The sequence below is a fragment of the Hemibagrus wyckioides genome, linkage group LG03 (genome assembly GCF_019097595.1).
Source record: "Hemibagrus wyckioides isolate EC202008001 linkage group LG03, SWU_Hwy_1.0, whole genome shotgun sequence".
In the NCBI taxonomy this organism is placed as follows: Eukaryota; Metazoa; Chordata; class Actinopteri; order Siluriformes; family Bagridae; genus Hemibagrus; species Hemibagrus wyckioides.
Window position 1 is genome coordinate 17,880,146 of NC_080712.1, and position 22,480 is coordinate 17,902,625.

Genomic DNA, 22,480 nt, shown 5'->3' on the forward strand with positions numbered 1-22,480 from the left:
TCTTTAAATAAGTCCTTAAAGCCCCTAAAGCCCTGTTTAAACCAGCCAACCCGCAGAATTCAGCCACTCTTTGAAACCACTTTTAGCCTTTTGCCCTTTGATTAATTGTAGTAAATTCAGCAATCAAGAGCTCATGCAGAGAGCAAATTCCATCCGAGATCTCACTCGTGTCCTTGCTGACTAGCAGAAACAGCAACGCAACATGCTAAGAAGAAGAAGCAGAAGTTAAAGGCAGGAATTTTTGCATGTAGTTAGAGCGACTCTATCGTGTATCATCAAAGGCCAAGCGCACAATGCAGATGACTCGAGAGATTGCAAGCGAATGTCAAAACAAGTGTGAACCCGAAGTAGAGGAGGAAGATGGCTTTAGCTTTGATCTTCTGACAAGACCACCCCTAGCACAGGGATGAGTTCATTCTGATTCAGGCTGCTGCCACTTCCTGTGTCCTGTGTAGAAGTCATTGTCAATTTTCCTGCATAATGAAAGTACTGTCTTGAAAAATTTGAAAGAATTTTTTTTTTCCTTGTCTCCTATTAAATCCTTTTTTTTTTTTTTTTTTTTTTAGCTTTTGTTAAATCCACACAGACAGGCACACATTTATGCGTATACTATATATGCAGTGCAGGTCGCGTATATAACTTTGCATATTTGGTGTATTTAAGTGTGTTAAGAATTAGTCGTCGTCGTTGTCGTCGTCCCCGCCTTCCAGCACTGTTCTGGTTGTTAGGGAGATGAAAGTGAAGAGCTGATAAGAATGCTGGCCGACAGATGTGGACATGTCTTACACATTGGCCCCTCGGGCGGCAGGTAGCTCACTGCTGCTGCTCCGTCCCCAACACACTCCTTCTTCCCAGCACACACTCTCCACACTGTGCCAAATGATAAACGACGTGTCCTGTAGCCTGTCAGGAGCAATACTGACAACTGCTATCTGGGAGCACATTGTTTCACTGTCCTTCCTCATCGCCTGCAGGTCGAATGACCCATTTTACATCTTTTTTTCACTTAAAGTAAAATAAAATTTGAGAATTTTTTCTACATATGGATGTTTGTGGTTTAATTGCTTTGTAGTAATATGTGAGCGATAATTTCGGTAAAATTATATGAGTAGAATTTCCTGGGTATATCGTTATCCTGGGCAGGGTTGTGGTGGATCTGTGATTGGAGCTGTGATTGGACACCGATCAAGGTGGCCAATAGAGGAGTGGTAGCCCAGTAGGTTAGGACATTGGGCTGAAGGTTATGTGTTTAAATCCCACCACTGCCAAGCTGCTACCCCAGACTCCTTGAGCAAGGCCCTTAACCTTCAAGTGTTCAGTTGTATAAATATAAGATGTGTGTATGTTGCTCTGGATAAGGCTGTCTGTCAAATGCTGTAAACACAAACAAGTCATAAAGGGTCTAGTTCAAGTTTTTTAATCCAAGTATATCAAAGCTAAACAATGAATTTTGTAAATTATCAAATTTTGAAAAAACACAGTTACTCCTTATAAAGTTATTTCCGCTTCTTATTCATCCTCACATCCCCAAGCTTATGAAAGACCTGACCCGGTCTCTCTGTATCCATTAACATCATTTCAAATCATCTTAAATTCCATAAGGTAACTTAAATTGTCAGTGGAACAGCTACTGCTCACTAGACGTAAATATTCTGGTTGTTTTTTAATCTTTTTTGATCCTCAACTGTCCTTGTTGTGGTTTTGATTCCCTCGTATTCATGCTACACGATAACTCGGCTCAGCCTGGTTCAGTGACCCGAAATGTTGCTGGTAAATCGTCTAATTTTTGGGCCAGCATTCTGAGAAAAGAGATTACGAAGCAAAAGGCTTATGAGAGAGAACATTTCTAAAGCCCGCTCGAATCCGTGCTAGCCCGCGTGGCACCGTGCCTGGTCCCGTACTCTTGGCAGATGCAAGTTGCAGAAGGGAAATTAAAGTTTGGCAGAAACTCGACATTTCTGCTGTCAAAAGCCCTGCAAACTACAGGATAAAAAATGCCTGTGGATTTTCATTATAAGAGATGCTGTTCATCAGATCTCAGTGCTGTCACCACTGAATTATTTGACTATTAAAGCATGAATGAAAAGCTGTCTCTCCAGGTTAGATTGTCATTCTGTTCATGAAACTTGACTGTTTTTTTGTTTTTTTTTGACAGTCAAACACTGAATTGAAAACATTGTGTATATCAGAAGGTTCGGTTGAGTTGAGTAGAGTTAATAAGTGAGTTATTGTAATGTAGAGCTGATACAGTGGTGTATGATTTACTGTTTGTTAGCAGAGTTAAAGCTAAAGTCGCAGATAGAGGAATGCTGTTGATTAATGCCAGGTTGCTTTTCTGTGTGTGTAGACAGTTTATTTTTCTGCATGATCACTTCCTTTTTTTGTGAAGAAACATCAGTGTTTGTGTTAAGAAAAGGAAGCTGTGTAACTGTAGCAGTCCAGGATCGTGCAGTGTTTCAGTAAACGACAGACGTGTCATGTTCATCTACGTGTCCTTTTGTAGAGGCCGAATTATTTCCGTTCATATAACACGCCACCTCTCGGGCCTTGTTTGCTGCACATTTTCACCGAAATGTTGTTATTATTTTCTTGAGCTCATTGGGCCAAGTTTCGGCTCAGGTGAGTGAGAGAACAAACAGGCGCGTCTCCAGGGAAAAACCTATCAGTCCTACAGTGAGAAAAATAACCAATACTGCCTTAACACAGAGCCACATCAGTGGAGGTGGCTGTTTTCCTTTGTTATGCATTATTCATGCAAACAGATCTGGTAAATATTTCATGTGTTTGAATGGGGAATAGGGGAAATTGCTCCACTATGAGTTCTTTTAGAGAGATATTTTGTGTAAGAGGACGAGATAAGAAGGGTGAAGGGTGTAGTGCTAACACACTCCTGGTGTAAGCCGGTCTCCTGAGGGTCTGGAGTGGAATTTTAAGTAGGAATAATTGTGAATATCTTATATGGACTTATGTAACTTGAATAGTACTAGTCCTGTGGAAGATGTTTAGAGGAGTTCAGATCATATCCCCAAGTGAAGAGAGTTTTTATGAGTTTTTTTTTTTGCAGAGCACAGCAAAGGAAGAAGTGATTCTTCTCATGCATTGGCGCTGACACAGAGACATGTTTTAACACACTCCTGGTCTGTCCCTACAGGTGGTGAGTCGTGTTGCAGCACAGCAGGGTTTTGACTTGGACCTGGGCTACCGGCTCCTGGCTGTGTGTGCAGCCAACCGGGACAAGTTCACCCCAAAGTCAGCAGGTGAGGCCTTTCCGCTCACAGGTTTTAATGCACTGCCTCCTCTCTCTCTCTCTCTCTCTCTCTCCCTCTCCCACGTCCTACACTGCACAAAAGGCTGGATGTCCATTTTTAAATGCAAGCTACATTTTGTACATCACATGTATATATAAACAAACCGGACACATGTCTTTGCATGCCGTGTCACATTTCAGATTCAGAGCCTTTCTTGTAAATCGCTTGCTCAGTTCACTCAGTCACTCGCTCACGCAATGGCTCTGATGTGAGGAAAACCGGCTGAATTTGTATTATTGCGTATCCTGTCTATAGATTCCATCCAAGCAGACTGTTAGCCATACAGGTGGACATGGCATGGTCCGAGTTTCTGGGTTTGGCTGGATAGCAGTCAGCCTTTCTTCACTTTGATATTTGCCAGTTGCACAAGAAGGCGAAACATGAGGTTTTACTTTCAGGTCCAGTGGAAAAGTAAGTAATTAAGCGCCCGAAAAAGCCGAGAACCGCTTTCATTCCGACACTGCTTTTAAAGCCAGAATAACTTCCACATGTTATGAAGAAGGACAGGTTGAAATGAACTCCTGTGTAAATGTATGGCCTTGAGTTTGAGTTGTGTGGAAAAAAACAGCAGCTATGACAGGGTGCGGCTTTCTACCGGTGACAGTGCTTCCTTCTTTAAACATTACCTTCATTACAAAAGCAGACACCAGAAACTCCTCGTTCGTGTAGATGTCATCGAAATAAATTCATCGAGACTAGTGCTCCTTTCTAACCGTCCCTGTTTGAAATCCTGTCCTGCTCAGCCAAAGCCCAGCTCTCCTGAAGTGACCTGTTCTTGTCCATTTGTCAAAGTGAGCTACGAACGGGCATCAGCAAAACACAGATAGATGGCGAGAGAGCACTCGGGTTGAAGTGTGTGTGTATTTCATTCAGAGGAAGGCCTGACATGGTGAGCTGTGGGGAATGAAGATAAACAGATGTTTCAGAGGACTACAGATTACCAGGATTGCTGGACGCTGGGAGCCACCCCCCCCCCCCCCCCAAAAAAAAAAAAAGAGAGTGGCTGGTTCTCTTCTGTAGATACTAAGCAGCACTGAGTATAAAGGGAGATAATATTTGACATTTATTGACGTGGATTGCACTCACGTGCCTCATAAAATCGAGAGGAGCTGTGTAGCGACTGGTGGAGTGGTTAGGCTCCTTTGTGTCCTCTCAGCAGCGGCTTGCATTTGGAAGCATTGCTCCGCAAAAGAAAGCGAGGGAAGTAGATATGACTGGAGCTTCCCACTCTCAGGGTACAGGCATCCATCTTGGGCTTGTCACACGGGCGTCTGCCGCCCCAGACAGCCAGACGACAGCACACAGCAGCCATAAACACTCTCTCTGCCTGGCCTTAGCATCCTTCCCTATACTCACATCCTCATTCTCTCCTCGTCTCTGTCTGTCTGCCTCTTTATTTATTTATCTCTTTCGCACTCATACACACATTTACATACAAACATACACACACACACACACAGGTACATGGTGCACGTTGGGTTGTGGTGAGAAAGTGCAGCTCAGGCGAAAAGGCCAGTGACAGGCAGGATGGCGACAGAAGGACGGCCACCCGACACCACACACTCAAACACTGAGCCATGCTGCTCGATCAATGCACAGTGAGACAAAGATCCCCAGCCTGCACTAACACACTCTACACACTCCACACACCCTTCACACTCTACACACACTCCAGATGACAAGACCGTAGCCGTCCATAATTAACCTAATTCGAAAAGCTTCTAATCGACCCTTTATAGAATTACCGCTGCGCTCTATTTGTCTTTCCCTGATGTCCAGGATTCACTGTACGACAATCAGAATTTTATCGACAGCGACGTTATCTCGCATTCTCAGATGACCTTTGTCATTTTGTCATTTTAATGCTCGCTGAGATACACATCACAGGTAGTGTATCCGAGGTGTCTGAAAAGTATGCAATGCTCCTGCTTTGGCAGTTTGATAAGATTTAAAAAAAGAGAGATGTGATTAGTGCAAAGTGTACACGCCTGCCATTTCCTATCAATAACTGATCTTTAGGGGTGTGTGTGTGTGTGTGTGAGAGAGAGAGAGATCGAGAGGAGTGTTTTGTCAGGGACAGGCTGAACAGAACGCTGACCTCTCTGTCAGAAGGATTAGCCTCCTGTATTAATCTGTGATTGCTGGAGTGATCTGTCCACAGTGTGTGTGTGTGTGTGTGTGTGTGTGTGTGTCTGGATTCAGAGCTGATCTGCTTACGTGCTACAGACAGACTCCTTACCCCGGCTTTGGTGGGCGCCCCACTGACAGGGCAATAAGATAATTATTTTGTCTAACATCCAGCAGCAGCTCTTTTGTCTGTTTTGCAGAACAGTTGCAGCACTCAAAAGCTTTTATCTGAACACATCTGAATTATCCTGAAATACAAACCAATGAAGTGATTCATTATTTCAGTCATCTGAGCACATTTATATCATTAAAATGTACATATTTTACCACCGTTGTCGTTTTTTTTTTTTTTTTCCTGAGTACTGTGCTGTCAGTGGTAGCAGTCAGCTGTCTTAGATCAACAGCTTGTTCTTCCCTTAGAGCATGTCATGTTGACATTTAATAGAAAGTACATTAGCATAGCGAGTGACAGCTAATGTGTTTGTCTGGCAGGACGCGTCTCTCGCTCACACTCCCCTATTCATTCGGCCTGCTATTGTTTACACTTTTCTCTACCAATTTCATCGCCATAAGACCCGTTTTTGCTTGCATGCGAGAGCAAAGATAGCACTCCATTGTTCTTCTTGAGATGTTGCGACAGACTAATTGCAAGGTGCGCTCCTGGGCGAGTGTTTTTTTTTTGGGTTTTTTTACGTGATTTTCTGACTAGTCTTAGCAAGTGGCACAGAAGACAGTTGCGACTGGATACACAACAATGCATCGTTGTCTTTTCCAGTAGTGCACTTGAAGTGTTCGGAACACAGCAGCTTCCCTGCAGCTTGGCTTCGTCTGCATGGAGCTGCGAGCTGGGTTTATGTTTTAAAAGATCTAAAAAATAGAGGGAGGGGACTTATTGGTTTCTAATAAGGGGAGTATGAGATACTAGTATTCATAACACTGGGAATTTTTGCACTGTTTGCTGTTTACTTATTTATTACTTATTACACAGGGATTCCATGACTGGGCTGCTATTGCTATATATTTTGTTAACACAGAATTGTAAAAAAAAAAAAAAGAGAAAAACGTATTAAAAAGAAATGTGTTAATGCATCTCAAGCAACATTTCTTGTTTTTTTATGTTTCTTATTTTTTTTGTCAAAGGCTGTATTATGCTGTTAAAGTGTTGAAAGTAACAGGGCTGGGTATTTCTTTATTTGTTTGAGCATCAAATGAACAAAATAAACAACATCTGGTATTAACTAACATCTGTGCTTGAGGACACTGTAATATTCCTATGAATATTTTTTCATGAATTGTTTTTTATTTTCTTCTTCCTATGATCTTTCAGATATTCATGTTGAACATGTGACTTGTAAATATTTCCCAGGGTTGATTGTGGAGTGTTTATGTGCTGTTTCTCATAACCTGTAATGGATGACTTCAGGCACTAGATGTTCAGGCGTTATTGTAAAAAATAACACGATTTCTGAAGCAATTAAATGATTATATATCTGAGGTAAAGTGTAGGATTTTATTAATGATTCAAAAATATCTAAAATATGTAGACAGGTTTGTGTAAAGCGCACTTCTTTAAACGTCTTTTGCCTTTAAATTTACATACATATTTGTAAATCAAATATCAGTGGGACACAAATGGCTGCTCGATCACGACATCACGCTGTTGTTTACGACTCCATCATTTTCGGGACTTTGATGCAATCCAGAAGCCTCATCTGTTGAGTTCTGAGCAGTGCTCTGGTGGCTTTTGGGCACCTAAACGATGACTTAACACCCAAAGTGTAGGACGAAGATTGATAGTATCCAGCATGCACCCTGACTCCTTACAGCAGCTCGGTGAAAAATCATCCTCCTCTTAATTTTCGGCACCCTCCGTTGCAAAGCGTGAGCTGCCATGTTAATGCACTCAGCCGTCTCCTTGAGCGATGCTCCTCACTTCTCATCGTAGCAGCACAAAACTTGCAGCGTTCTACCGCTTAATCGCATTTGTTTGCGTAACTTAGGGTAAGAAAAGCCTTGTTAGACACGGCTGATTGCTGGAGAAGACACGGCGATGAGCGTTTTTATGTTTTGAACGATGGACTCAACCAAGGTGGAAGTGCAGCAGTGAGGCATAATTACCGTCCTCCTGTAGCGCAAACGTAAAGAATGTCGCTGCTCTGCATAAGAATTTCTCTCAGCGTGTTGTAAATCAGCCCCAACTGGAAGGAAGCGTCAAGAGAGCACCCAATCTGCCAGGCCAGTGACGGATCGCTTTCCTCGGCCTTGCCGTATTTTACGTGTCATATCCACACACACAGTTTACAGAGCTGATGCGAGTGCACATACGCAGGAAACCCAAGCCCAGGGCTCTCCCTGCGGCACACACGCTTTCCGCAAACCATTCTTTCTGCCTCCTTTATTCAATTCACCACCCAGTGATCAGAAATCCACTGCCTCGCTTTCTCCGTGTGGAGCTTTAACTCTAATGATGTGTAATTAGTAAGCCAGAATCTCTTGTGTTTGTAATGTAATCAACCCCTGCAGTGGGGAGAGGAGCAGGCTGAAATAATGAACAGGACTGCTTTTGCCTCTAACGAGGCCACTGTTTTGACATGTTCTGTGCTCTGTCCAGCTGATGAAATCGCTCAGCAACAGTTAAAACTAGAGTTCAGTCCTCACATCGTGAAACCATCAGCGTTTCCGAGTTTTGGCGCAATCGAAGTTCATCGGGACCTGTTTAAAAAATAAATAAATAAATGCTTATTTGCATCCGCCCAGATGTGTGAGAAGCTGCGACTGCATTGTTGGAGAGATGCTATGACTCATTGCATTTGCAGTAAGAGTGAGAGGAAGCTCAATTTCCTGTCTGAGCCAGCTTCATCTCCTCACCTCTTTAATGTAGCCTGCAGCCCTGACATGTCCTCGCGTTTCTATGAATTCTTTCACCCTGCAGAAATATAATCTCGAAGGACTCATTCAGAGTCTCGGTCTGCGAGGTCACACTGGCCCTGATGCTTTAATATATAACGTCTGAACAGATGATTTATTCTTAATTGCATGACAGCGAGTATGAAAGTATGAGCATTATCTTTAGCAGCATCAGGTTAAAGCTACCGATGACGCAGCACTATGCTCTGCAACAATTCAGCAGCTCTTTATACAGTGATTAACTGAGACCCGGCATTGAAAGCCTGGGAAAAAAGCAAGATCTGTTGCTAAATTTGGTGGTTAGAAATCAACCCTCATCATCAGGGGAATTAAAAACTAACAATTTTCCCATCAACGTCACCCTCTCTGATAGTGCGGCTAAGACGGTTCATTTGGACTTAATTAATCAGCGTAATTTGATGTCACTAGTGTCAGACAAACCCACATAAACTCACAGCGATTAGCTTCACCAATAGGGAGGATTCCCCTGCTTTGGTAACGGTAATCACTTTTTTCAAACACAGCTTTGACTGGATTGATTCAGGCTTGTTGTTTGGGATTTTTTCCCATCGCTCTCTCTCTTGTGATGCTTTGGCTACGGGCCAAGACACAGACTGTCTGCCACGTTAGGCACCATCCCCCTTTGCAAGTCTGAAATGTGAGCCGCCTGCATATTTCCCTCTTGCTCCCTTCGGGGCAAAGTGGCACGCCGTGCATGTGTATGCGAGTGTGTGTCTGCGCTCATGTGTGCGTGCGTGTGTGTGTCCATCTATCTCAATGTGATGGGGACATTAGGCAAAGGTGCAATGGATCACTAGAGAGAGAGAGAAAAAGAGTGAGAGAAGGAAAAAGAAAGAGAGACTGGGGACATCAGTTACACCGCACATCCAAGGTGAGAAAGGATTTGCTTCATTCTGTCTCTCTCTCTCTCTCTCTCTCTCTCTGTGTTTCACTCTTTTGCACTCTCTCTCTTTTTTTGCTTCCTTTTAACCCCTTTGAAACCAGAGAGAGCTTCCTGTTCATTTGTGGCTTTGCACTGCAGATGCTTTACAGGCGTGCGGTCACTCTCCCAGCAGTGTGTGTACATGTGTGTGTGTTGGAAAGTGGAGAGTTGTGTGCACCAGTGTGCATGTGTGTGTGTGTGAGTGTGTGTGTGTGTGTGTGTGTGTGCTGTGTGAAGTTTTGAAGAGCTTAACCTGATTCCCTGTGGCCCAGTGTCTCGGAGCATGAAGGAGCCGGTGGCAGGTACAGCAGGAGCCCATTAGCACACAGCTCCATCTGTGATTGGCTTTGCCGTGGAAATCCAGAGACCGCTTCTGAATAATTGATGTGTATCGTGCAGTCACTGGACAGACGAAAGAAGAGAGAAAACAGAGTCATGGTGCCCTGAGAAACAGACAGACCGAGTGAAAGAGAGAGAGGAGCGGGGGAGAGACAGAGAGACAAACAGGGAGGGAAGAACAGGGAAGAGATCAGAAAGCTCGAAGATTTTTCTGGAGTTGTTTCCCAACCGCTTGAGCCTCGTTTCCCGCGCTGGGAGGAGAATGGGCTGAGACGTGCAGAGACAAAGCTTGGCCATCGGTAAGTCTGTTTGTAGTTGAGTGTATCAGTAATGTCTGGAGACAGAGGTGTGTCTGTTTGTGTGTGTGTGTGTGTGTGTGTGTGTGTGTGTGGGCGGGTTCCAGAGTGGTACTGTATCTGCATCAAGCTACTGGTATGTGCTTAGCCTCCATGGGGCTCCAGAGGGTTTCCCTACTGTGCCTTTAACTAATGGAAAGCGAGTTGTAAAGCGTGACTGGAGCTTCCAGTGCTGTGAATGATAGAGCTGTAACAGCTGACTACATTTGACCCACTTCCTGCTCACACACACTGTGAGAAAGAAGGTCCGAATGGGCTTGATTATTTCTCGTAGAAGAGCTGACCTACTTGAGGCTGGGTTTTTTTTGGCAGTCCTTTAGCCGTTTGACATGAGCCATGCGACAGCTCGGCTCCAACTGCTCGCCCAATTACACAGAGCAGCTCGGGACGCCCTTAGAACCCGAGCCTGCGACTGCGCTGTGTAGTGTAGCGGGATGTGTGGTCATTTCACTACCAAAGAGCGTGTTATCTTTAAGGCGGCAAATAACTGAAGGCAGGTTTTCCTTCGCACTTAGAATGTTTGTTGGGATCTAATATGTGGCGCACGTAATCTGTTTGCATTTCAAAAATCTGATTTTGCACCTCATCTTTTTCAAAACGCACCTGAAAAATACACACATCCCCAACCACTGGTGCTGCTCTGCGTATGAGAGACTTCCTGTCTTTCTCATTCAACCTTGTAGGGCTGAAAGTTGTAGAGAAGTAACAGATGTTTTGCCACGAGTGAAATGAAAAGGCCGGGGGTTGCTGTATTTGCTGATCAGTTTGTTGCTGTGTTTGGGAAAATGTAACAGAATGATGCTCACGCTCCAAACTGTACGAGAGTTAAAAATGTGAGTGCAGCAGAAAGGGGATATGGGGAGTTGTGAACTTGTACTGAAAGTTAGATTTGTAGTGGAGAGGGGGGAGGTTAGCCATGACCGTGGCCTGGATCCAGTGTTCTCTCCTCCCAGTTTGAGCTCCAACAACACTGTTATTGTAGTACAGACTGGCTGTTGGTGCTAGTGCAGTGCTGATACAGTGGGCTGTTATCATATACAGTAGGATTTATGATTCTTGATTTCTTAATGACTAATAAATGGCTCAGTGCAGCTTTGTAGGCATCATTCATCATCATTAATACTGCTTCCAGTAAACACCATCATCATGTCATTTTGTCTGAAAAATTATTTTCTTTATTATTTCTGTATATTGAATATAACTGATAAATAATTTCAGGGAACCTTTTCTTCGTAACTGATAAAATCAACCCATTTTTGGTAGTGCACCCAGGATTTTAAAGGCAGCTGCAGAAAGTACAGCTTTAAATGACTTTGAATCCAGTCCAGTTCTCATCAGGATAAAGCGCCTAATGGAGATAAATGAATGAATGTTAAATGCCGCTTTTTGTTGTTGTCATTGTTGTTTGGAAAACACAGACGGGAATATATTTCATTGATTTGATGGATATCAAATTGGACCAGGTCATCACTCTGCCTTCTCCTATAAGCAAAGAGAAAGAAAGAAAGAAAGAAAGAAAGAAAGAAAGAAAGAAAGAAAGAAAGAAGGATGGATGGATGGATGTATAGATAGACAGATGGATGGATGGATGGGTGGATAGAAGTATAGATAGATAGATGGATAGATAGATAGATAGATAGATAGATAGATAGATAGATAGATAGATAGATAGATAGATAGATAGATAGATAGATAGATAGATAGATAGATAGATAGATAGATAGATAGATAGATGTTGATAGTAATAGATTGTTGCACAATGGTTCATTTTAATAAAGAAACTCTGTAAGTTATCAGTAAAACATGTAGCAAGCCATTAATAAAAAGGCCATAATTGCCAAATAAGAGCTGAATTAAGGAACCTCAATAGAAAGAAGCACAGCAGGTATGTGTAACACTGTCATTGCTGTGGCCAGAATGTCACGTGTAGAAGCAGTAAAGTCATTAACATGCAGCGTCTAACTGAAGGTGTCTTTAGTAGAAAAACTCAGAATGTGGTGCGTGTAATTTTAACAGACAAAACGGTGAAATTGTGGTTTTCTATAATCAGGATCCTGTGGTTTGCGAGTGACACTGCCTCCTCAGTGAGGTGCGGTTAATAGCTCTGCTTTTTCTGGAGCTTGTTTGTAGACAGTGATACAATCAGCTCCTCCATAGACCATTCACACAGCGTGAGCATTTAGCAGTACAGGATATTTCTGGGGCTAAAAAATGAGTTGAGTTGAATGCAGTTCATTCAAAATTGCTGAGGTAGGAATTAGCATATGGGCCAATTCTGCCAAATCTCCCTGTGTGTGTGTGTGTGTGTGTGTGTGTTTCTGTTATTGTAACCTCTCACACGCAGCTAACAATAATTTTGAGCAACACTAGTCATAACAGCAGGCTGGAGTCTTTTTTCTCTGCTCAGGTGAGAGCTGTTTTGTTGATAATCCAGGCATGGCTGGAGTTCCTGTCAGCAGTATTATATTAGGGCCATGATTTATGATAACAATGGCATTTCAGAAACTTTAAGCTTAACCGATGTTACATAATTGTGTGATTACTTGTTACTGTCAATGAAATGAAGTCAGCTTATTATTTTGGGATCAGGTCGAGTGCACAACGATCCAAGTATCTCGGAAATGTTTTTCTCAGACACTACTGTCTACTTAATACTCGTACTAGACTGTCAGAAATATCAATATTCTAGTACAGTTGGAATCACCTCAACGTCCTGACTAGTCCAACACGGCAAATAAGAGACGTGAAATGCTGATTATCTGATAAGCTAGCAGACTGCTAGCTATCTAGTGAGTAAGTACCCTACATCAGAGCACTTTTTTTTTTTTTACTGTCTCTTTTGTATTGATCCTCTTTTTATAATAGTGTCTATGTACACAACCAAATGATGCCCTTTTTGTTTGTATCTGTGGATAATAGGCAGTCTAGTAACTGTGTGTAAATGATGGGCCAGGCTAGCACACAGGTGAGAAGAAGGCTGTGTGAAATCTCACATGCTTCATTCCAGTTACATTTGCTACTTTCGCTTAATTTGGCTGAAACGTCTTGCTAAAGGGTCTTGAACTGAGCAATCGAGGGTTAAGGATCTTGCTCAAGGACCCAATCGTGGCCTCGTGGCAGTGCTGGGATTTGAACTCACAAGCTTCTGATCTGTTGCGCAAAGCCTTAACCACTGACATGCCCACTTCCTGTCGTATAGAAAATTACAAATGCTACACTATAATATGTACAATATAATCTCAAATACATACTGGCTTTATATTTTCTGTGTAAAACATTTATGTTTGATATTAAAAGAGCTGTTAAATGCTAATAAAAAAATAAGAAATAATGACTAAAGGATGTGCTTTTTATCTGCTTGAATTAAAAACTTAGATTCTGTAGTTGATTAAGGTTAAATTTATGTCTATTCTAAAGCTTTTATAGTTTCGGTGAATGAATTATAAAATATTTATTATGTTTCATCCTCTACTAATAAATGCTTATGTACCTATAGGCAAACAAAATGCACACGAAGAAGAAAATTCATGAATTATAAATATTTACATCGTCACTGAATAAAAACAGAAATGACACACATTAATTAAAGAAATAGTAAAGATATATTCTTTTTATTATTTTTTTTTTTTTTCGAAACGAAGTTGTTTTGCAGCCAGTAGGTTGTTCTTTGATTTATTGAAGAATAAAAGTGGCGTAAAAAGAAATAGGAGAATAACATACTGTATAAACAGGACATGTGTACAAGTAGCTCATGAGATGCTCATCGACAAGGAGCCTATAATAAATAAAGACATACTTATCTGGAAGTTGAGTCATGTCATTGACTGTTAATTCACATGACTCAACTTCCATATAACCTGGATGACTGAGAATCTCCACAGAGATAGACATACCTGTGTTGATTTGCAGATATTCATATTATTTAGAAGTGAGACAGAATTTGTTTAAAGGCATTGAGGCGTAATGTTTCATCTATATTTTATATGGAAAAATATTCTTGTTTAATAATTTTTTTTGAGCAATGTAGCATGCCCTGTCATGGCTGAAAGAAAACAGATTTTTTTTTTAATTTATAATAAATCAGTTAATGCACATCCACATACTGAAAGCAAAACTCAATCCATTGTAGTTATGATGTCACAACTGTGAAGAAATTTGCATGTCTGTACTGCACCATGGAGTGATAAAGAGTGCTACCGCAGGGCAAAATGTCTAAACGCTGTTATGTTCCCAGATGAAATCAATATGCATACTGTATAGTCATTAACGGATCAAACATCGGAGTGAATTGAGCTATTTATGGATTGCAGCAGTGATTTTTTTTGGCTGTGATCCGGCAGTTCAGGAAAAGTGCTGAGCAAACAGTGTAATGGACTAAAACCCTCAGAGGCATCAGAAAAGATCAACTTCAACCACGGCTTTCTGATGTCTGGATGATGTTGGACGGCGTCCATAGCATTTAGACATTTCTCCACATCTTCAGTCTGTGTTCAGTGTAGTGATATCAGGAGCGTGAGGAATTCAGACTGACCCATGCGTGCACATTCATTTTCATACAGAGACTGGAGAAGGAATGCTACATCTGTTAAAGATTTCATATAATACATCACAACTCGTAGTTCAGCAAATAAGGCAAGTCCATTTTTCAGTTACAGTGGCCCATTTAACATTCATGACTTGGAATATTTGAAAAATATGCTCTAAAATAGTTTAGTAGGCTTTTTTTTTTAGGGAGGTCAAATTTTGCATTCCTGTGCTCAACCGCTTCGGGCTTTCTGACGGTGACCGAGGGCCGCTCATTCCTCATCAAGTCACTCATCTAAACACTGACTTTTTTGTTAATGCTGCATTGTTTGTGTTGACGTTTGCTTTGCCCCCATGAGTAAAATGTTGAATTTGAACCCTACAGAAACCAACACCTGCAGGAGATGTCAAAGTGACTCAGGTACTCTTCTGTGTTCTAGCTTCATTTGGTTTGTGTGACACATCCAATGGAGAGCTCGTTCTCTCTGTTCCCCTGTCTTTCTCCCCTTTGCCATTGTCACCCTGGACATTCATCCTTTTTTTTTTTAAATTTATTTATTTATTTTTATTCATCTGTGAGCAGTCACAGGAGCTGAGTCACAGTGACACAGATGCTTTCGATGTGCTTCCTCTTGCGGGGGTGTGTGTGTGGCTCGTTGGCTGCTAAATAGGCATCCATAACTGTATCACAGAAGCATGTGCTGCTCAGTTATGTTTTGTTTTATCATATTTTCAATAGCGCTCTGCACTCACTCAATACCGCAGACAAGGAAAAGCTTTTTCAGACCGTGCCAGTCATTGCCAGTTGCCTTTTTATTTTTATTACATATTACTACGTATGTATAAGCAAAACCTCCATCTGTGTGTCCTTCACTTCTGGGGCCGGGCTCTGTGTTGTTAATGCCTTTTTCTGAGTAAATCCTTATTTCTTTCATTGTACTTGCTTTTGTAGATACACTACAATATGATGTGCTTCGTCTGTTCACCTAGAATCAAGCTATTTCTATTGAGGCTATATAAAAAGACAACCAGTGATGCTGCATTGTAGGATTCTCTGGGAGCTCAAATATTATATCTGAACTGACAAAAATCTTGGCAGTTCCTCTGTTTGGATGGCAGGGATGTAACAGAACATGAATACGTTATCATTTGGATCGAGTAGATAATGCGTTCTAGAAAGATGCAAATATGTATAAGAGGTGCAGTGTTTTTTTCTCTCAGCAGAAAGCTTCCCAGGAGAGCTTTCTGTTTCAGAATACAGACCCTGCAGGACACGAAAGAAAAAACGTGAGGCCATGTTCAGTAACCTGGTTCAGGTTTGCGGTTTAAATTTTCGTAGGCAGGTGTAAACAAAAATAATAACGCACTGGACATAAATATATCTACCTCTGGTTCTATTCCAGTTTTTATTAGTATTTTAGGGGTATAGTGATAGGTTTGTGTTAAACAAAAAAAACAAACAAACAAAACGTTCAGTTTAAGCTAGGCCTACTTCGGATTAAAATCCGAATACAGATATGCGTATTTGGAGCACAGTTCCGATCCAGATCATGGCATTGCGTTCCACCCCTAATGCTTATGTGTTTAAAACATCAGAATTGTTGTAGGTATATAGTGTGTGCAGCTCACCTGCTGTGTGTGTACAGATCTGTCCTGAGCCATTACATCAGCGGTAGGGGAGGCCACGGTGTGACTCCATCAGGCTTTAATAGGTCCCGCGGCATGCATGCAGCCTGCACTCAGGATCAGCTGTAGTTTTAATTAGTATGTAGGCTTCCCTCATAAGGCAGGACCTGCACGGTGTCATTAGATAACAGCAGAGTGCTGCTGGGAGCACACTCCTACTGCACCTTCACACACTACACATCATCTCTGCACAATCACTGCCAGGCCTTTGCACAAGATGTGTTTTAGGGAAGGGAGATCTTAAAGAAAGAAAAGGTTTTGATGTGGTTGATCAAAGTGGTTGGATACCCCAAAGACTGTTAACACAAATAGTTTGCATGATACGTTCCACACACACACACACACACACACACACACACATGCATATAGTTCCAAGAATTCTGTTTGTACTTAAACAGATGGAGAGTAGTACTGTGAGCATGTTTTAGTGGGTGGCAGTTGTATACTGTCTGTCTGTCATGTGAATACACACACTGCTAAATCACCCCCAGAGATTTTTGGTGTAATCTCACCGAGGAACCTTGCTGGTTTGCTGGGATGATTTATGCAGTCGGCATAATTATCTGGTACCCGTAACGACTCTTCACCAGTTTAATGCATGTGATGTTGAATAAAATTACTAAGCACATCCTGTTCAGATCAGATGGTATAAAAACTACAAATCAGATTTATGACTTTACATTTCAAAACGCTAAAATAGAACACAGTCAGTGAAATCACAGCGACCTCGGTCTCATACTGAGGTGCGCCAATGCATAACCACAAATTCTTCCAGGATTTTATTCGGAAGGAGCAAGAAATTTCACATTTACAATAGCACCAAAGGGCCTGGTATTAGGACTTTAAATATTTTGAGATTTTGAGATTCTTGACTAGCTTGCACTTGTTTGTATGGAAACAGATTGAAAAATTTTGAATGAAATAAATATGGAGATTTTTCCAAAGTTGGGCACATATACCTTTTTTAAAAAGTGTGAACAGGAAATTAGGTGTCAGATTGTCTTATACTGATATTTTGCGTATTCACCATATCTGTTGTTTTATTTACACTCCACTTCTGCATGTATGCACTGTCAGATATTACCAGCCTTGCCTGTAAAGCTTTAAAGTAACAGAAGGTGTCTTTATATAATAACACATCTGTTCAAAAATTATTATTATTATTATTATTATTATTACTATTATTATTATTATTATCATATTTATTAGCTGGCTGAATGTGGGGTATGAATGATGTCACTGTAGGGCAGGAAGTGGCCTGTTCTCTGGTGTCATGTGGATATGACAAGACAACCGAACATGATGGCCTTTAAACACTCGTCAGCATGGCAGCCATCCGGATCAAGCACTAATAACCTCACCACACAGACAGAGAGAAAGAACAGAGGGATAAAAGTAGAGCGAAAGGAAATGTGATAGAGGATTAGAGAAAACGGGGTTGAATATTGTTTCAATTTTGGAAGATACTGATTTAGGTCATGTAGTCTGGAATAGTAATGCCCATTGTGTTCTAAAAGGCTAACCTAACACTCAATTTCATGATCATTCCCTGCGAATTGCTTTATTATACAGAAAGACATATTGCCCTCTTAGACATTGAATCCTCACCTAATAATTTAACATAAATCCTTCATCAGATCAGATTAACATGCAGATAGGCCTACTTGCAGAGTAACTATCCAAAACATCATCACTTCATAATTCTCACCACTCTTAATAATCAAATCTTCTTTTCCCACAGCCTGCCTCTTCACATGCAGAGATGTAATACATTCAATGAATAAGTAATGGAAAAGACGAGGGCACTGTGCTGTGTTTGGCACAGTGGGCTGCCTGCTCGGGCCAGGCTGAAATCTGCTATCTGATAAGGCCAGACTGTGATTATAGAGTCAAGTGGAGTTCTCCACTTTGATGGCTTTGTTCGTTTTGGCCTTTCTCCATTACACCACTGTCTATTTGTTGCGATCTCCATTTTATTAGTGACGGAAAGGCTTTGTCATACTTAAAAAAGCTCATAACAAGGGGATGTTTGAGATGTGGTGTAGGAGTAGGGGTGCAAGACCTATGGGGTAAGCACACATTTTTTGAGCAGATTTGGGGGCTATTTGTGTAACCAGGGTGACAAAGACCGCTGGAGACCTGCATGTTAGAGGATTTACCGTGCTCAGTAGGAGGGATTGATGGGCATCAGTTCACTAAACCACAATGTGTAGAGAACAAGATGCAGGGTGAGGAGGAGTGAGACACTGGGATGGGTTGTTTGCCAGCTGTCTGGTGGGCCACGGACTGTTGTTTCCTTAGCAGATCCACTGAACTACAGAATGATCTGACAAGTTTGGATCAGCAGAGCTTGTTTCCTGAGTCACCATGAAAATATGACATTTACATTTACAGCATTTAGCAGATGATCTTGTCCAGAGCAGCTAGCAGAAGTGCACTGTTTAGAAACACATCCTCATTCTAGGACAAGAGCCTAAGAATACCAGAAGGCTGAAACATGTTATACACTGCTCAAAAAATAATTATGGAAACACTTAAATCACACATTGGATTTTTTTAGGATTAAATATTCAAGTTGAAAAGCTTTAACGTCTCCAACTTGCATGAATTTTTTTTGCGGTAACTCATAATAGTCAGTAGTGTGTATGGCCTCCACATGCCTGTATGCACTCCATACAATGACTGGGCATGCTCCTGATGAGATAGTGGATGGTGTCCTGTGGGATCTCCCATACCTGGATCAGGGCACCAATGAGCTCCTAGACTATCTGTGGTGCTACTTGGTGTCAATGGCAGTCAATGCCTTTGTCATCCAGAAACTGCCTACACACTCTAGCCACATGAGACTGAGCATTGTCAGTGTGCCAGGAGGAAACCCAGGGCCCATTGCACCAGTGTAAGGTCCGACGGTGGTTCTTAGGTTTTCATCTTGGTTCCAGTTAGAACAGCAGTAAGCAGTAAGGGTATCGTTGGCTAGCACATGGACGTCTTTGCGACCCTCCAAGTATTTTCCTCCCCAAACCATCACTGACCCACTGCCAAACCAGTCATGCTGGATGATGTTGCAGGCAGCGTAACGTTCCTCACTACATCTCCAGACTCTTTCACGTCTGTCACATGTGCTCAGTGTGAACTTGCTTTCATCCGTGAAGAGAGCCAGGTGCCAGTGGTGGACCTGCCAATTCTGGTGTTCTCTGGCAAGCACCAATTGAGCTGCACAGTGCTGAGCTGTGAGCACAGGTCCCACTAGAGGATGTCTGGCCCTCATGCCATGATCATAGAGTCTGTTTCTGACGGTTTGGTCTGATACATGCACACCAGTAGCCTGCTGGAGGTCATTTTGTAGTGCTCTGGCAGTGCTCCTTCAGTTCCTCCTGGCACAAAGGAGCAGATACCAGTACTGCTGCTGGGTTGTTGCCCTTCTATGGCCCTGTCCAACTTTCCTCATATGAAGGCCATCTCCCACTATCTCCTCCATGCTCTTAAAACTCTGCTGGAAGACACACTAAACCTCCTTGAGACAGCATGTTTACATGTGGCATCCTGGAGGAAATGGACTACCTGTGCTACCTGATTGGGTTGCTGCCTCATGCTACAAGTAGTGAAAAGGACCCTAACAAAACACAAAACTAGAGACAAATCAATCAGGAAAGATAATGAGAGAGCAACTGTCTGCAAAACCATTCCCTTTTATTGGGTTGTCTCTCCAGTACACCTGTTGTCACTTTCAGTCATGCTTCCTAACTGGACAGATTGATAACGCTGAAATTTAATGGACTTGATGTTGTACTGTGATGATGTAGTGTTTCCTTAGTTTTTTTAAACAGTGTATATTTAGAGCGAGAATTAGTACAGCAAAGAAAATAATAATGCAAGAGTATATATTAATAATGTATACATTAATAAGCTGTGTAGACTTAGTGCTTGTTTAAATGTTTTAAGTGTATCACTTGTGGTGAAGATGAATAGAGTTCAGCCATGAAAATATATTCAGTATTGCACCTAATTTTCGAACACAATCTGTTCTATGATAATTTAAAGCCCACTGGTCTCTCATTAAGACTCCGCAAGTTATCAGTGCTGATAATGTCATGTCTTAATTATAATACATTTTGCACTGTGTTAAATTGTACATATTATTGTGCCTATCGTGATTACTTTGACAATTACAGATCGATAATGTGCACCCTGTCCTGGGGAATTTGTACCTCAGGTTTGTTCCCTACATCTAATAACTGTGGCATGTTTTCCTGCCTCTACTTGTTTACTTTGATATATTGGGTGTGCCTGTGAAGTACCCAGTTGCCAGCTGTAGCACAGAATGGCCTGATGTTGGCTATGAACTAAAATCGGCCATTAATGCATTTGACAGGAAAATAATAAACATAAACTAAGATTTATGGCATTTAGCAGTTGCTGACATTTATGTTTTAAATGAAAACAAATCTAACATAGGGTGCACTTGGAAGCTTGTTGGAATATGGCGTTGGAGTCGCGACAGCCCAACCATTTTTCTGTCGGATCTTGAAGAAAACTATATTAAATGATGTAATATTGGGCTTGCTGACTTGATGCGGGATCACTAGAGTTTTTTTATCAGTCTCCCAAAATATATAGTTTCAGAAACTAAAGAGGAAAAAAAATCATATTCAGGATATTCACAAATATGGCTGCTTGCTTTGTTAAATCATGAATCTTTCACTGGACCTCTGGACATTCTACAGCTGTATATCATAGGTTGATGACTGCTGCTGGATAATTTGGTGTTAGTAGAGGCTCAGTGCTGGATGACTGGTGCTCGCCTGGCCCAGTGGGAGCCCTGCTGTGTGTCTGCTCTCTCTGCCTCCTGCTGCGTCTGTCTCTGGCTAAAGCGTGCCATTGCGTGCCAACCTTGGCATCCTGTTCTCCACCACCATACTGCAGACTGCCACAGAGCCAGCACACACATACACACCATTATACTGCAGAATGTAGAGCCTGTACAGACCATCTCATCATACTCAACATTCACATTAAAAACCACTACACCGTGCTGCTACTGTCATTAACCCAACACAGAGAACCACTAGAGGCCAGAACTCCTGTATCCCGACAGGCTGCCAGAAAAGAGTGCCTTACTACGCCTGTGACAGAGCCATATCCTGCACTGCCAAGTCGCCAACACCCAATCCACAGCTAACACTGGAGCAGGTGTCTGTGGCAGAAAGAGGGAGGGAGAGAACAGTACAGAGAGAAGGATGAGAAGGAAATGGAGGCAGAACTGGGTGTGTTTGTGGGAGATGTGGTTAGAGCAGAATTAGTAACTGGAGGGAATGTCACCACACAGATGAAAACACAGGAGGTGTAATAGGAAAAAATAGAAGGCTGTTTAAATAGATTTTTTTTTTGTGTGCATTGATTAAAGGTGTTCAGGTGTTAAAGCTAAGTACAGATTGTTTTGCTTTTTCTTTTTTTTTGCACCTAATGCACAGGCTGGATAGCAGGCGTGAGTGCTCTGCTCTTTGTTAGGTGTAGGAGGCGTGCTAGCAGGGGACTACAGAGAGGAATTGGCAGGCAGTGGCTGGCTGTAACCTGTCATATGAGTTCTAAGTTGGTCTTTTGTGAGAAAATAGCAGTTGCCAGCGTGCAGAGGTGGTGATTTAGCGCAGAGATAAGCTCTCCGTAATGGCAGGGTGGAATAATTCTCATTTAAATAGGTGGGTGATTCCAGCCTCTTGCTTCGAGCCTGCTGCGACGGCTTTTCATGCCTGTCGTGCGGTGAGCCGCGCTCGCTTTCAAACACGGCTCTTTGATACGTGTACCGATACATGGCCTTGCTGTAATTGTATGTTTTATAACCTGGACAGACAGCGACAGACGTTGGTAGAACAACGAATAACATAAATCCCTGCGAATGTAATGAATAGAGGTGCACAAGAGGGATTCTGTGTCTTTCAAAGATGTGCACACACCATGTGTGATAAAGCTGAGACGGAGGTGAAAATGTGTTCTGTGCACGTGGGTCCTCTCGGCTTGTCAGACGTGTGTTTGCTCGTTTACATTCTCCCAGCATTAAGGGCACTGGAGACAGCTGAGCAGTCTTATTAGTCATTACTGGCTGATCGATACAGGGAGGAAAGAGCTAAAGCAGACGTCTGTCTCTGTGCACCAGAGAGAAAGAGAGTGAGGCAGAGACAGAGAGAGCATGCACTCAGCTCACAGAGCGCTGCAGTCTTCCAGACAAGGAGAAAAAGACTCTTTAACACCACCCTCTGTGTCGAAATAAGCACACAGGGCATTTTTTATTCTCT

At 42.1% G+C, this 22,480-nt stretch overlaps 1 protein-coding gene across 8 annotated transcripts in view; it reads left to right on the forward strand.

Moving 5' to 3' along the window:
• The window catches only part of zmiz1a (zinc finger, MIZ-type containing 1a), a 129,119-nt gene that overhangs the window by 91,093 nt on the left and 15,546 nt on the right, over positions 1–22,480 (forward strand). For 5 of the 8 annotated variants that reach the window (XM_058385525.1, XM_058385518.1, XM_058385522.1 and 2 more), the window contains 2 exons: positions 3,152–3,257; positions 14,890–14,925. In XM_058385525.1, the coding sequence (XP_058241508.1) occupies positions 3,152–3,257; positions 14,890–14,925 (142 nt within the window). Of the gene's footprint in view, positions 1–3,151; positions 3,258–9,074; positions 9,235–9,575; positions 9,924–14,889; positions 14,926–22,480 lie in introns of those variants that run through there. The other 3 variants (XM_058385526.1, XM_058385528.1, XM_058385527.1) reach the window with 3 other exon arrangements.